At 41.0% G+C, this 16,424-nt stretch overlaps 1 protein-coding gene across 1 annotated transcript; it reads left to right on the top strand.

Annotated features, from left to right (window-relative positions):
• The first annotated feature begins 8,530 nt into the window (after positions 1-8,530).
• cav2 (caveolin 2) lies at positions 8,531-13,394 on the top strand. Its single transcript, XM_067999548.1, has 4 exons — positions 8,531-8,772; positions 8,863-9,191; positions 9,667-9,854; positions 11,615-13,394. Exons 2-4 carry the CDS (start codon positions 9,036-9,038, stop codon positions 11,763-11,765), a joined length of 495 nt encoding a protein of 164 aa, XP_067855649.1. The 5' UTR covers positions 8,531-8,772; positions 8,863-9,035; the 3' UTR covers positions 11,766-13,394.
• Positions 13,395-16,424: the final 3,030 nt, after the last annotated feature.

The following is a 16,424-nucleotide window of genomic DNA, read 5'->3' as shown; positions in this document are numbered from 1 at the left end:
GCTTTTTCCAGCATTGCATTCATGTCTTTGGCATGGAAGTGCTACTGTTTTTTGTAACAAATTCCTTATCAAATGCCTTCTAAAAATCCTTTATACGCCGACTGCATTTCCTTTGCTACACTCTCTGGGGTGAATTTTCACTTTTACCCCCAGACGGAAAACGGGAGGAAGTGTATCACCCGCTCATTTTATACCTCACCCAATTTTTCTTTCCACTGTAGACAATGGAAATGAAAATTGGGTGGAGCGCATAATGGGCGGCCGATTCACTACCACCTCTGTGATTTATTAAAACTTTCAATTACATTTTTTAAGCATGACCTTTACAAATCTCTGTTGATTATCATTGATTAGTGCCTTTCAAAGTGTTCACTAATTTCATCCCATATTATGGATTAGAGGGCTGACTTTCCTCTGATGTTGCACTGGTAAACCAGCAGAACCTGGGAAGGCAAGGACGGAAATTAGACAAGGAAGCCAGCTCCCTGCCACACAATGACACTTCTGGGATATGTTCACCCAAATAGGGTTGGGTATATTATAATTAACCACAAATGGCAGGTTTTTGTTATACAGTATTTTTCTCATCTTTTGAGCCATAGCAACATGGGCATAGGAACACCAATGCATTCATGGTATCCAGGGTTATTATGGGCGCAAGGGAAGGATTTAAAAGTTAAAGGGTCACTTTGCCTAATGCAATAAATCGAGAGATCCTTTACAGTAAGGGGCAGAATTTAAAATAAACATTTTTAAAATCATTTTTATTACTTCTGTAGGCCCCACTGACTATGCTACATTGTGATACGCGCTGCAACAATTTCCCTACCTCCTCCTGAAGCAGGCCGCAGCAGAAATACAGTCAAATTATTCAAATTACCCCGACCGCAGGAAATTGGCCAAGATCAGCGGTGCAGGCATGGAAAATTGCCTGCTCCACTGAAGATTTACCACCATTACAACAAAAAGGAAAATCAGTCCCAAAGAATTTACTCACAATGGACGTAAAACTAATTGGGTCATAATATTCTGGCTTATCTCGTTCAGTTTTTTTTTGTACAGGGATGCAATACTTGCTACCCTCCAGTTATTTGTCACAATTCAAGTTTCAAAGACTTTTTAAAAATTATGGTTAGTGCCTCCCCAGCCTCCTTCAGAATTATGGGTTTTTTACTAGTTAAAAAAAATTGATATGAATTGCTACATACAACATTGTAAAATGGTCAAAGTAATTCATCACTGTTCTGAAAAATTAGTTTGTGTGGATCACTTAATTATGTTTGGGCAATCATAATGCAAACCTAGATCTGATTATCATACCTGCCTTCACTGAATGCTGTTCCATGTGTACATTTAGGAGTACACAAAAGAGAAGTAACCATGGGATCTATTCAATGGATTTTACATTGCCTTCTATCATCACTACAGGTCAGTTCCTGCAGCCAAACAAAGGCTACACTTATTACAGAATTCCAAGTTAGTGACTGGTGTTGGGATTACTGTTGCAAATTGTTCTACTGGTTAGGTATGTATGACTGAAAAGCATGTCCGGACAGTCATTTTTTCTGCTTAAAAAATTTGGAAAAAATAGATCTATCAGGAGTTTATCCTTTGCTATCTGGTTTCGGCTTTGACAAGAAAAGTTTATCACCTAGCCAACTTTTGCACACTGCCTACGGCTACAGGTGTCCCAGATGAATTGACTGCAGTTTGTTTCTGAATATATAGAATTTGTCTTCCTGCAGTGTCTTCTATATATCATAACCAGCCAAATCATTCGCTATAATCCATAATCTATCACTTTTTTAAAAGCTATAATTTTATCAATGCATACTAAATAATTGCAGCTGTAAACTAAAGAAGTATTTTTCCACAATGCAACAATACACGACAGGAAATTCGAGTTATAAGTGCTTCCTGTGCTGAAAACTGAAATTTTTGTAACTTTTAATTTTTTCCACACATTACTACATATATTAATTAGGAAAACAACTGCAGGAAAGTGGGTGCAACAAGGCTTTCAACCTATCGCAGGAAGTGCTTATAATAGGAACTCCCTGCCTTCGATTACATCATTGTCCTTCAAAAAAGAATACAATGGAAAGAACTTAGTTTTCAAAACATTCACCAGCCAACGTGCAGATTTTAGCACCAGTAACATTGTCTAATTGATCACAAACAAAATAAAAGTGTAAGGAACATTTTAATCATAGTACAATTACTTAAGAGTTTCTCTTTCATAACGGTTACCCAATTGCTGTAACCTTCAAATAACCCGTTACTGTCAAAAGTTCATTTTCCCTGATCTTTAATTGCTAAGAAGTTTTAAAACCATTCTTGTTTTGGCTGTTTTAAAATGGTGGTCTTCAAAATTATTAGTCATTTTCTTGCTAAAAGTGGAAAAATGCGCCATGTCCAGTTGGAAAAAGAAATAACATATTAATTGAATTAAAACAATATTTGGGTCACTTGGGTAAATAGCTACCTGCAAAACAGAACCTTTTGATTCATTTGAAAGCTAGGAAGTTACGATGTTAGGTTCTATAGATGGCCTAGTGTACGTATGTACAGGAATTGCTATCATAAGAATTGCCTCCATAGCCTTGGCAACTATCCCCATTGCAATGATTATATGCCAGATGCCAGAACGTCTCCCCCAGTGACTTCACAAAGAAGGGTCTGGCCTTGTTCGCTTTGCATGGTTGGCTTCCTGTCCTGCTGAGATACGGACTATGAAAGGGACACAATGTTCGACCCCAATAATGTGCTCAATTTTCAACAAAGTCAGAATGGAAGGTCACGTTAGTTGGGCTGACAATGTACAGTCAATGAACAATGCAAATGTGGATAATTGATGAAAATGACAAGTTTATTCTTTCTCCAGAATTATACATTAGCTTTAAATTCTAAATTGTACTTTCAAACATCTTTATCTCCTCTAAACATACTGGGACCGTTATACAGTGACTGATTGTTGGATCGTGCAGCATTTTTACCAAGATGACAATGTTAAAATAGAGGAGGGATTTATTCATGAGTCTGAATTATGTGTCATATTTTATAGTGAGTATTGTTCGTGGATCAGAGTTTCTGTATGATAGGAAATAACTTGGTATATTTGAATTCATGGCATTGTGGTATAATAGCTTTGCCCATTTAGGTTCTCTACAGCTGTGTTAAAACAATTCTAGTTTAACTTATATTATATATTATAGTTTAAAACTTCTGAAGTTCATGTCAAAGATGTGAGCATTTGGTAATCTTTCATCAATTGTGTTTTGGTTGTTCACAGTGTAAACAACAGCTAGTCTAATGAGCAAATCATTCTGTTGATTATCCATTAGAACTCTCTCTATCCCTTAATTCTCTGAGTGCTAAATATTGTGATTTACTATATTCTTTTAATTTTAGTTCAGTTTTTTTAGTTGATGTTGAAATTCCACAAATTATATAGTTTCCCTGGGGAGGTGGACCTTCTCCTTGAATCGCTGCAGTTCTTGTGCTGATGTTGCTCCCACAATGTGTTAAAGAATTCCAGGATTTTGACCACGTGACGATGAAGAAACATGAGGTATATCTCCAAGTCACGATGATGCGTGACTTGGAAGGGAACTTGGAGGTGATGATCTTCCCACAAAATTAATGCTCTTGTCCTTGTTGGTGGTAGAGGTGGAGGAGCAGGGACGTGCTGTCAAAGTCAGCTTGGTGAGTTGTTGTAGTGCATCTTGTAGATAATACATACTGCAGCCACAGTGCACCAGTGGTGGAGGGGATGGATATTGAGTGGCAAAGCTGCTGATTAAGCTGACTGGATAGTTTAGAGCTCCTTGAGTGCGGTTGCAGCTGCATCCATCCAGGATAGTGGTGAGTATTCCATCACACTCCTGACTTCAGCCTTATAAATGGTGGAGAGGCATTGAGAGGTGAATCATCCATCGCAGAGTACCCAGCCTCTGCCCTGCCACTGTAGTCACAGTGTTGAAATGCCTAGTCCAGTTAAGCTTTGGGTCAATAGTGACCCCCCCAGAAGGTTAATGGTTGGGAACTTGGTGATGGTGGTGTTGTAAAAGGTCAGAAGGAGGTGATTGGGCCTTCTCTTGTTGGAGATGGTCATTGACTGGCACTTCTGTGGCACAAAAGTTACCTGCCACTTTGTCCAGGTCGTGTTGTAGAATGACATGGGCTACATTATTACCAGAGAAATTGTGAATGGAGCTGAATCGACAGTGAACAATACCACTCCTGACTTCATGATAGAGGCAAGGGCATTGATAAAGCAGTGATATGTGAAAATGCTAGTTGTGTAGTGACCAGAGCTGCAGACAAGATGTTTCATTACTTACATCCAATCATATGAATAGGACACAGACAAAAGGGCTAGGGGTAAAAGGATATTCCTTCACAATAAAGCATCCACATGTGGTACAGGATTACCAACATGAAAACAGCAGAGTTGCTAGCATTTGGGGATTTTGGGGAACAACAGAGGTACATGTGGTCAGAGTTTGGCTGGAATATCTCACTTAAACAAGGTTGAGAGGAGTGGGGGTATCATCCACTGCACCATTCAAGCTTTGATTGGCAATGATGTAGATATTAGAGGGGTTATGGCCAAACAGCTTAGCGAAAATAAGGCCAGGGCTAGACAAAGAAAAGCAGGCTTCATTAATCCAATTCAGTCAGCTATATGTATCGCTGACAGCACAGCACAAAGTCTTGAGCTTCTCCCCCCTGAACAGTCAGAGAACCAGCGTAATTTCAGACGGGAGTCACATTGGCTCTGAGCACAAAAAAAGGCATGTGGAGTGGCAGTACATCATTTGCCAAATGTTTTTAGGGAGTTTACTGCCCAGGAGTCCTAGAGTAGTACAGGGTGAGTGGACTAGGTGAGATACAGCTAGCTGATCTACCCGAAGGTTTGGGGGAAGACAAAGAGAAATCGAGTGTTGGCCTTTATCTTAAGGGAGTTGCAATTCAAAGTGACGAATTCTGGTAACATTCTTGTAAATCTTCTCTGCATTTTCTCCAATGCTATAATATCATTTTTGTAGTATGGAGACCAGAATTGCACAGAATACTCAAGGTATGGTCCAACCAAGGTGCTATATAAATTTAACATTACCTCCCTGCTTTTGTATTCTAATCCTCTAGAAATGAACCCGAGTACTTTGTTTGCACTTTTTAAGGACTTGTTCAGTGCAGAGCCTGAGGACGGATATCGCAGTTAGAAACTCAGAGTGGGACTTGGTGGAGGGGACAGTAGATAATGAGAATTTTAAAAGAAAGGCCAAAAGAGTGGAAGAAGGTGAGGTGCTTGAAAGAGGAAAACCAGAGGAAGAGGAAAAAGAGACCAAAGTGTGATTGTCATGCTGTAATTACATCCTTCCACATGTTGGCATTATAGCTCCTCAGTTTTGCATCTCCTAGCTCCTCAGCCTATACTCTGGAAAAATATTAAAGTATTATATAAAAATAAGAACAATAGATAAAACTTTAAAATGGGAATTGAATTACATCTGCATGTGTTGGTCTAATTATCCCCTGTTCTTTAACCCTAGACATTGGCTCCTAGTCTGGCAACACCTCGATTTTAAAATTCTCATCCTTGTGTTCAAATTCCCCTATGGCCTCGCCCCTCCCAATCGCTGTAGCCTCCTCCAGCCCTACAGCCTTCTAAGATCTCTGCGCTCCGCAAATTCTGGCCTCTTGCATCCCCGATTTCCTTCAGCTGCCTAGGCCTTAAGTTCCGGAATTCCCTCCCTCAACCTCTCCACCTCTCTCTTCTCCTTTAAGACGCTCCTTAAACCTACCTCTTTAACCAAACCTATCCTAATATCTCTTTATATGGCTGTCTTGATTCTGTGTGTGTAATACCACAAGGAGGTCAATTTGGAACATATATTTACAATAGAAATGATAGTATCTAGCTGCTTGAAAGAGAAACAACAAATTATTACGATCTCTACACTAAATTAATATTCTTTCCAATTAACAATTTATGTAGTGTTTCTTTTAGAGTTTAGATAATGGGAGCTACACATGTCTGTGCTAACCTTTGAAGGTTCAAAGCAGATTCTTTCTGCTTGAACAATTCAACTTACTTAAATACTCCCTAAAATAATTGCCCAGGCTCCTTGGATTTACATAACTGACAACTCAATTTAAAAGGGAGATGTCAGTCATCCACATAACTGAACTAATCATATAGCACTGTCTGTGTTTTAATTATGTGGCTTAATACCTCTCTCTAATCTATAGAAATATCTAACCAAACCTCACAACGTTTATATAATTTTTTGCTGAGCACATGGAAATTAACTGCAGCTGGCTTTAAACTCCTCAAGTATAGAAAGTGCATTTAAAGGGTCTGCCACCAAGCCAAAGCTGGAAAAAATATTTCATTTTTGTCATACCTCACTCAGACAATTGCTAGGGAATGCTGATGCAGAATGTGGAATTGTGCAGTGCAATGCTTCTACAATTGTGGTTAAAACGTATTGCTTAAGCAAAGTAAATGGACTGGAACTAACTCATTCTATGTATTTTTCACAGAATTTAGTTTAATTTAAATATTAACATATCCTTTTAAGTCCTGCTTTCTGTTTCCCTGGGAAGTTTGCTCTTTGGCAAGTGCCCCAGATATGGGAGTTTTTATACTTTGGCCTTTTTAAATGGTGCCAGTCAAACCAGTTTTTTTATATATTTCAAAATATACTTTATTTCATAAAATTTAAGAATACCACAATTCCAAGGCGATACAATTTAAACCAATACAACATGGAGCGTACACAATACGATTCCAATATTACAATTTAAATACAGTACATCTTATAATACATGCTATACAATACAAGGTGGGACGGCCTTACACGGTAGCCTTTCCCCACAGAGCCTTTGAGTAGATTGTGCCTCGCATCAGTGCATCCCGCAGCACATACTCCTGGACCTTGGAGTATGCCAGTCGGCAACACTCGGTCATGGACAGCTCCTTCAGCTGGAAGCCCAGCAGGTTTTGAGTAGACCAAAGGGCCTCCTTCACCGAGTTGATGGTCTTCCAGCCGCAGTTGATATCTGTCTCGGTGTGCATCCCAGGGAACAGCCCGTACAGCACAACGTCCTGTGTTACCCCTCTGCACAAAGGGACAGTCCATCAGGAGGTGGACAACGGTCTTCTCCCCGCTGCAGCCTCGAGGGCAGCTCGCAGTGGTGCTGAGATTCCGTGCGTGTTGGAAGGACCGCACTGGGAGGGCCCTTCTCACCATCGTCCAGGCTACATCCTGGTGTCTGCTGGTCAGTTCTGGTGATGAAACGTTCTGCCAAATGGCATCGACCGTCTGGTCAGGGAACTGTCCGATCGGATCCACCCTCTTCTTTCCTTGAAGAACTCTCAGAACATTCCATGTCGACCACTGTCTGACGGCCTTGTGCTCGAAGAGGTTCCTCTTCAGGAACTTCTCCACCTGGGACAGGTGGTAAGGTACAGTCCAGCTGGGCGGGACGTACTGGGGCTCCACATACATCCTGAGGCAGCCACACACAAAGGTGGCCATCAGAATCACTGGGGACACTCCTCCCCCCGTTGTCTAGGGGTTTGTACATGGTGACCCTGTGGACGCGTTCTACCTTGGTGACTGTGACAGCGGAGTTGTGGGGAATGGGCCAGACCTGGGCCACGTAGAGTAACACCATTAGGGATGGGCAATAAATGCCGGCCTCGCCAGCGATGCCCACATCCCATGAACGAATAAAAAAAAGCCTCACACCTTATCACCAGGTTCCTGCCGGTTATGGAAAGTGAGCGCCCCATCCACATACCATGCTTTTGTTTGGCCTAAGCGACCCGCTCCTCCGCCCTGTTTTTGGTGCAGGCCTGAGGCCCCCCAAACCAGATCCCCAGCACCTTCAGGTAGTCGGACCTGATGGTGAAGGGGACAAAAGATCGGGTCTCCTACCTGCCAAAGAACATGGCCTCACTCTTACTTTGGTTCACTCTGGCCCCCGAGGCCAGCTCGAAACGGCCGCAGACGCCGATCAGTCTCTGGATGTACAGGGAAGCCTTAACCGGAAAGCCTCCGCTGCATGGGATCATCACTCCCCCCCACCCCGATACCTGCATCCTTCCTGATGGATGCGGCAAACGGCTCGATACAACATACGAACAAGACCGCGGAGGCTGGACAGCCCTGCCTGACTCCAGACCTGATCGAAAAGCTCTCCGACTCCCACCCGTTGATTAGGACTGCGCTACGGATGTCGGATCCAATCACGGATTCCATCCCCAAACCCCATTTTGGAAAACCAGTACTCATTTTTGCATTTGCAGTCATCCTGTCTGGGTTGGTCCAGCTGATCTTGATGGCTGGCAGGACCAACAGCCCGACTCCTCTTTTATAAAAGAAACATGAAAAAAGAATAACAGCAATACTCATTTTGAAAGCAGCACCGATAAAATATCAACGTCATTTGTAGTTTGCACATCGCCCCACTCAATAAGAAAACGGAAGGATTTGCATTTGTTTTGAAGTGAGCAGCATTTGGATCTGGGACGGGAGGGAAGGAATGCTTATCCAGTAGGAAACTATTCCCTGAATCTATCCACATTAATTTCATATGCATCGGCTGGTCTGAATCCCTAACTAAAGCTCCAGAATTTAATTGGCTATTGGCAGAAACACAGATACTGAAAGATGGCAGTGTGCCCATTTTGCCAGTGAATTTGTACATCACATTACAGCCCCTCCACCCACCTAAATCGTTCGGCGTTTCCAACAGGTTAGCTGTGGGCAAGCTGTTTGTGTGATTCTACCTCTGTGTGTGTCTATTTATCTGTGTCTGCCTGTTTGTGTTTGTCTGTTTATCCAGGTCCTTGTTTAGAGGGATGTGTATGTGACTGTTGCGGGCTATGGGACTGTGAGTTTAGCCTTGGTTGCGCCCAGCGGGCGTGGCTCTGACCCAGACTCGCCGCTCTGCTCGATCGGGGCAGACAGCAGGAAGAGTTTGAACAAAAGGAAATATAGAAACAGAAGGGGGTGAAAATGGGAAAGGAAACAGATGCAACTGAGCGTGGGGTGAAGTTTGAAGATGACGATTTTTTTAAATCGACCGAATTGCTTCCTCACCAAAAAGAAACGCCGCCGAAAGGGAAAGAGCACCACAACAGAGACCCAAAGGGAATGAACACTCACGTCAAGGTAAGAGCTTCGGCCGGTGGACGTGCGGGAAGCACCGAGTCCTCACTCCGGGTATTCCTCGTCCGACCCTGTGCGAATCACAACTTGCGGGAGCCACCAATATTTATTTAGTGCAAGTGTCCACAGGACGGGCGGTAATGTGATCGGGGATTGTCAGGGGCCCGGCGCACTGTCACTGATGAGTTCGGTGCAGATGCACAAGGACGGATTGTGTCGGTAGTTTGTGTCCTTGGTGTCTACAAAAAAAAGGTGGAATATGGTGACCTGAAGGTAGAGCGCCGGTCTTCCGCGCCCGTTTCGTGTGGTTGTACATAAAATAGAGATAATTTAGAAAAATCCTTTAAAATTTCATAAGGATCCAATGAAATCCCTACTTTGTACATAATGGTCAACTAAGGTATTCTGGTAAAATTGCACGCCTTATTACTGATGTCAGTGCCTGTACTCATTGGTGTGCACATTTGTGTCCCTCTAGGTTTCTTTCGAAGATGTGATCGCAGAACCTGCTGCGACGCAAAGTTTCGACGCAATCTGGATTTGCAGCCATGCATCGTTTGAAATTAGCAAATTCGTGCTGTACAAAGTGCTCACTCTGATCTTCGCTATCCCCCTGTCATTCATCATAGGGATTCTCTTTGCAATAATAAGTTATATCCACATTTGGTAAGCTTGCATTTTCACTAAATCGAGGAAACAGTGTTTTGTTTTGTTCTGGAACTTGTCTGTTCCATTTGACATCATAGATGCATTTAAGGGGAAGCTAGATAGAGAGAGAAATAGGGAGGAGGCTCCTATGGAGCATAAACACTGGCAGCGAATGGCCTGTTTCTGTGCTGAACATTCTATGTAATTCTATGTAGTAGTTATAAATAATATATAATGGATAAGATAAACGTAAACATTTAGTCAATCCTAGAGATGAAATCAGATTGTGACAACACAAAAATTCCTTTCCTGCTAAAAACGGGTCCAGTTTGCCAACACAAACTAAACGCAGACTTCAATTTGCCAGCTTTGTATGGAACTGAAAACATTGGCCTTGAATTTCCTGCATGGGCGTATCCCAGAAAATGCGCCATTCCTGCGCCCATTCTCCCGATCTCAAGATTAGCTGACAATCTAAATAGAATAGCCCGAAAGTAAAAATGACTGTAAATCAGCGTAAACAATCGGGGCCTAAGGAAAGCGTTGATCTCACACCATATATTTCTCTTCTGAAAATTGAAATTTCAATACATTCAACCATCATTCATGCACCTTGCTCACACATGTTTAAGAACCTGCAATAGGGAAGCTTCTCAACTTTTAATGTGACATGCTTATGCCATAAAAATGCATTAAAAGAAACAGAAAATACAAAGCAGGTCTTCGTGAGGATACATTTTTAAAAACACTCAAAAAATTGCAATAAAATTCCAGAAGAATGACTTTGTTTGCTGCTGCGCCTGAAAATCTGCTAATTTACAGGGAGCCTCTGAGTAAGTGTAATTGTGGGAAACTCATATATGAGGCTTTATAACTTGGGGGCGTGGCCAGTTTTAGGGCAGAGATGCGTTAGGGTGAAGGGGTCGATAGACGGCCACGAAAGATCGAAGAGATTTGGGCGTATTTTAGTTACGTACGTAACTCACTTACACCCCAAATTCCTCGATTTTGTAGGTGTAAATATGCAGGAAATTCAAGCCCAAGGACTGTATATTTTGACAATAAATGTGATGATAGACCAATGTTATACAAATATGAATTAATAGAGGCTTTTCCAAGTTTTTCTAACTTATTCTTAAAGAAAATGAGAATACATTAGTGTTTTTAATGTTTTATACATTGTTAATATAGCCAAATATATTGTTATGTCCTATTAAGATATTTTAACAGTATGATAGAACTATTATATTTGAATGTTAGGAAATTGACAAGAGTGGAACAAATGAAATGGGTAAAAATTAGAAAATAGTAAAGTTACACAGGTCAGTCAGCATCTGAAAGAGAAAGTTTAATGTTTCAGGTGGGACTCCTCATCAGAACTGGCATAATCAGGCAGGAGAAGCCCCTTTACAGGGCTGACCAAAACAAAAAGGGGAGGAGAAAGCAGCAGGTAGAGGTCAAGAGTTCAAATGTGTTTATTACTATGGATGTTAGACAAATTAATTTTATGGGACGTTCACTATCCCATTTCTGTTCGTAACTGGTTTTACACACACAATTAACAGGAGTGAATGAAAATAAGTAGAAACAATGCAATACCTATCTGTTCATGAAATATACCAATGACATTAGGGAATTAACTTGAGGTAGGAAATTGCTGCAGGTCTCAGTGGGTTGAAGATGCACAGCTTGAAATGCTGAGTTTTCAGTGTGTTGACATATGTGATTAAGAATCTGTAAGATGCTTGTGAGTAATTGAGTCCATGTTTTAACGTCAGGTTTCTTATGCCCATTGTGAAGAGCTTTTTGATGAGCCTGCCCTCCATTAAGGCCATCTGGAGAAGTATTATGGACTTGTTTATTTCTCCTCTGTATCAGAGTGCGGGACGCTGCTTTTCTGCAATCAATTTCCGCTTCACTCGAGCTTAAGGAAGAAAGAAAAAGCTGGTTGGTGATCTAAGAGGACAACCAGTACCTAAAAGGAATTTTTTCAGATCTTATGAAAAAAAGATTAGCATTATCTATGCTTATACTTTTCATTCCAAATGCACTTTCAGAAAATATCTGACATCTTTTTAAATATATACGCACTTTTGCATAAAGTCCATTTAAAAATATGTATGCATATAATTGATATTTTCTATTATAAGCCAGGGTGCACACTGTCTCTGGTAATAATTAAGGAAGATTATACAAAGATATTGCCATGCAATAATTAAATGTTTTGTATTATGTTTCAGGAAATGCTCATATCCACTTAATACAGTAAAGTTAAAGTAAAACCCAATCATTTAAGAAGAAACAGCTTTGAACTTTTTGATGGGTTTTTAGAGCTGCAAATAAATTTGTTTCAGTGATTATTCTGTTATTTGGAAATATTGGAAGGCAAAGTTGGAGAAATAGATTTCATTTCATAGGCTTTAGTCCATTTACTATTGGCAATAACTGTGTGCAGAGGGTATATTGTTTGCAAAAGTAACAAGATATAATTAATATTCAATCACAAATGATTCCTAATACACAGTCCATTTTCAATATATGATCTGCAGCTTCCCCAGATTTAATCTGTACCTCTGGGAATTTGTATTGTTCTTATATTGATGAATTCTCTAAAGACTTCCTCAGTAGCCTCCCATCCTGCACCATCCATAAATTCCAACTGGTCCAAAATGCTCACCCATCACTCTTGGCTTTGCTGAGCTACATTGGCTTCCAGTCCCCCAATGCACTAAGTTTAAAATCTTTGTCCTCGTTTTCAAATTCCTCCATAGCCTCCTCCTACCTTATCCCTGCCCTCCTGCCGCCTTAGATTTCCTCCAGCACTCTCTGGTCCTCCAACCCTGGCTTTTTGTGCAACCCCTCCTCCCATTGGTGGCAGAGCCTTCTGCCACCTTCACCCTACTCTATGCATAGCACTTCCTGATATCCTTTGCCACTCTTCGCTGCACCTTTCAAAGCCTTCTCAAAATCCATCTTTTCAACCAAGCTTTCAGTCACCCCTCCTAATCTCCCCCTCCAAGGCTTGGCATCCATTCCCTTATCTATTCCTTTTTTCTACTACTCCGCAAAGCACATTGGGATGTTTTCTACGCCAAGGGCAGTATTTAAATGTAAGTCGTTGTTGAATACCCAATAGTAATGTTTTAATTGAAATAATGAGAATCAAAAAGTTCCAAGCTGTTTCTTCTTAAATGATTGGGTTTTACTTTAATTTTACCATACCGAGTGGATATGAGTAATTCCAAATCAGAATAAATGTACACACTTCTCTGTTATAATGTTGTATGTTGTAACTTTATAGACCAAAATTGTGCTACTGTATCAACATACAATGGTGGTGAAATGTTGGTAATCTTTTAGATTTTGTATTTTGCAGCATTTGAAAAGGTTGTGCACTGCACTTATATGATGGACTCTTATATAAGTCTGCTGTGTAATGTTTGTACATCAGTGCAATATTTATCCACACCTGTGCTTTAAAAGGCTGAGATCTGTGCACAGACTGTACCTAGTTAAGTTTGTTTGTGAGGTACTATTACAAGGTTATAAATTTTAAAATGTTCAGTGGCATCATTCTTTTCTATTTACTTTTCCTACATCATTTAGTCCAATAATAGCTTGAAACCGGAATCAGTTCCAATAAGAACGTAGAAAAGTGTCAGTTTATAGTGTGGACTGTACAATTACTGAATACAGTTACAGCAGGTCTATCTTTTTTGCTATGGAAGTGAGGTTTTAAAAACTTTTACTCTGACCTCTTTTCATGGCCTGTAGGTAAAGGCACCGCCCCTATAGTACTGTCGTATAAACCAAAAAGTCCCAGATTCAATTTCCGATATGTGCTGAGTTAACTGGCCACAGCCAAGGCTACAATTGACATCAGTGCCCTTCGGCTAGGGAAAGTTCACCACAAGCTATCAAGAGGAAGTTTGCAGACAGGACCACAAAGTCAACCTGCCAGAAGGACTAGCTCGTAAATAAAGCTGTCACATTCTTTGAGTACAAACTGTAAATCCAGCCTTGCTAAACTGTATGACAATCTTGGACTTTGAACGTAACTTGCTGTACTGTAACCAAGGGAACCCAGCTACGGTTGAGATACTGCACTACGTTTAATGGGTCTTCAGGTCTGTAATGATTTATACTCTGCTCATTAATAACCACTATCCTAAGTGCAGGTTGTAACTTCAATGTATAATTAAAATACTGATTATAGCCTCAATACCTAAACCTAAATGCCAGTTGTAATCTCAATGCTTAATCTTATGACATTTCAGGGCAAGCTAAATTGAACATCTTATAAACCTTAGAAAAATATTGTACATATCTGAGCTGGACTGTAAACACAAAGGAAAGGAAAGGACTTGCATTTACATTGTACCTTTCACAACCTCAAGATGTCCCAAAACGCATCACAGACAATGAAGTACTTTTGAAGTGTAGTCACTTGTAGTGTAGAAAACGCGGCAGCAAATTTGTGGACCGCAAGATCCCACACATGGCAATATGATAATAACCAGATAATCTGTTTTAGTGATGTTGCTTGAGGGAGAAATATTGGCCAGGACACCAGGGAGAACTCAAGAAGCATTTGGATGAGCACTTGAAATGCCATAGCATACAAGGCTACGGACCAAATGCTGGAATATGGGATTAGAGTAGACAGGGCTGATGGCCAGCGCGGACACGATGGGCCGAAGGGCCTCTATCCGTGCTGTATGACTCTATGACTCTATGACTCTATGAGAACTCCTCTGCCCTTCTTTGAATGGTGTCATGGGATCTTTGATATCCACCTGAGAGGGCAGACAAGGCCCTCATCTGAATTTAACATCTCATCTAAAAGGTGGTACCTCCAACGGTGCAACACTCTCTCAGCCTGGATTATGTGTCCAGGTGTTTAGAGTGGGGCTTGAATCTGCAGCTTTCTGACATAGAAGTGAGTGTGCTACACATGAGCCAAGGCTGACACTATATACGTGAGGAAAAAGAACAAAGATTGTACCGATACCCCTAAAGTATTTAGACCGAATATCAGAAGTTCCATGGATATGTTCTGTACACACTGGAAGCATCTTACCATATGTACTATTATCCCACAGTGGATATGATCATGATTAAAAGATTGTTTTCTTAATTTGAGTTACTTTTGAATACAGAATATGTTCCATGCATGAGGAAAATATGAAAACTCATTATTGAGGAAGTCACGACTTTCACATTTCCCTGCTGTATTTATATTACAAATATGTAACATAAATTATTTAAATTATTTGAACTATTTATAATGAGCACTATTACTGGCATAGAGTGCAATTGTTAATTGATCACATAAGCAGTGATGTCTCCAGTGAATGGAACTCCAAGCATCTTAAAATCCCCATTTGGACCAAGAAAAGAGAATTCATAGCTACAACCTTTAGCTACAATGAAACATATTGAAGTACTAAGATTGTCACTGTGGTATTTTATCTCTCCTTGTCCTCTATGGTCCAGCTCCAGGGGACTGTCCTCATGTGATTCCACTCCTACTTGTCTCAAAGTAACCAGCATAGCTCCATCAGTGGCTTCTCTCCTGCCCCACATGGGCACATCCAAAGTTCCATTCTTGGTCCCTTCCTTTTCCTCAATTACAAGGTTCTCCCTTAACGACATTATCTGAAGGCATGTGATTGGTTCCCATATGTATGCTGTTGACACCCAGCTTTGCCTCTCCACCATCACCCTTGAGTCCAGCCACAAAAGCATTCCCAGTCTCTACATTCTCAATTTGGATTTACTTGATATTGTTAAAGCTTGTTTATTTTCCAAATCAACAAAAAATATCAAATGTAGCATAAATGTGTGTTAATGCAGCACCTTTAGCATAGAAATATATCTCAATGCACTGCACCGATGGACACTCGACCAAAGAAGGAAATATTAGGATAGATGACCAAAAGTTGGTCAAAGAGGTGGGTTTTAAGAAGGGTCCTAAAGGAGGAGAGGGAGGTGGAGAAGCAAAGAACCTTAAGGAGGAAACTGCAGGGTGTGGGGTCTAGGCTGCCACTGGTGGGGCAAAGAGAGGGGGATGGATGCACAAGATTCCAGAGTCAGAGAACAGAGGGGAGTAAGTTGTAGGGCTGGAGGAAGTTACAAGGATAGGGAATGGTGAGGTCATAAATGGATTTAAGTACAAGGATGAGAATTTTAAATTTGAGGCATTGGGGGACCGGGAGCCAATGTAGGTTAGTGAGGGTGAACGGGATTTGACATGGGATAGAATATGGGCAGTAGAGTTTTTGATGAGCTGAAATTTACAGAGGGCATAGGATGGGAGGCCAGCCAGGTCAGCATTGGAATAGTTGAGTCCGAAGGTTACAAAGGCATGGATGAAGGTTTCGGAAGCAAATGGACTGAGTCGGGGGAGAGGCAAGCAATGTAACGGAAGTGGAAGTAAGTGGTCTTTGTGATAGAAGAGATACAGGATCAGAAACACAGCTCGGGGTCAAATAGGGCACTGAGGTTGCAGACAGTCTGATTCAGTGACCGGGAAGATGAATAGAATCGATAACCTTTGAGGTGGGGGATAAAGAAAATGGTGATGGT

The sequence above is a fragment of the Heptranchias perlo genome, chromosome 18 (assembly GCF_035084215.1).
Source record: "Heptranchias perlo isolate sHepPer1 chromosome 18, sHepPer1.hap1, whole genome shotgun sequence".
NCBI lineage: Eukaryota > Metazoa > Chordata > Chondrichthyes > Hexanchiformes > Hexanchidae > Heptranchias > Heptranchias perlo.
Note: the sequence above shows the minus strand (reverse complement) of the source record. Positions and strands in the feature narration are given on the sequence as shown.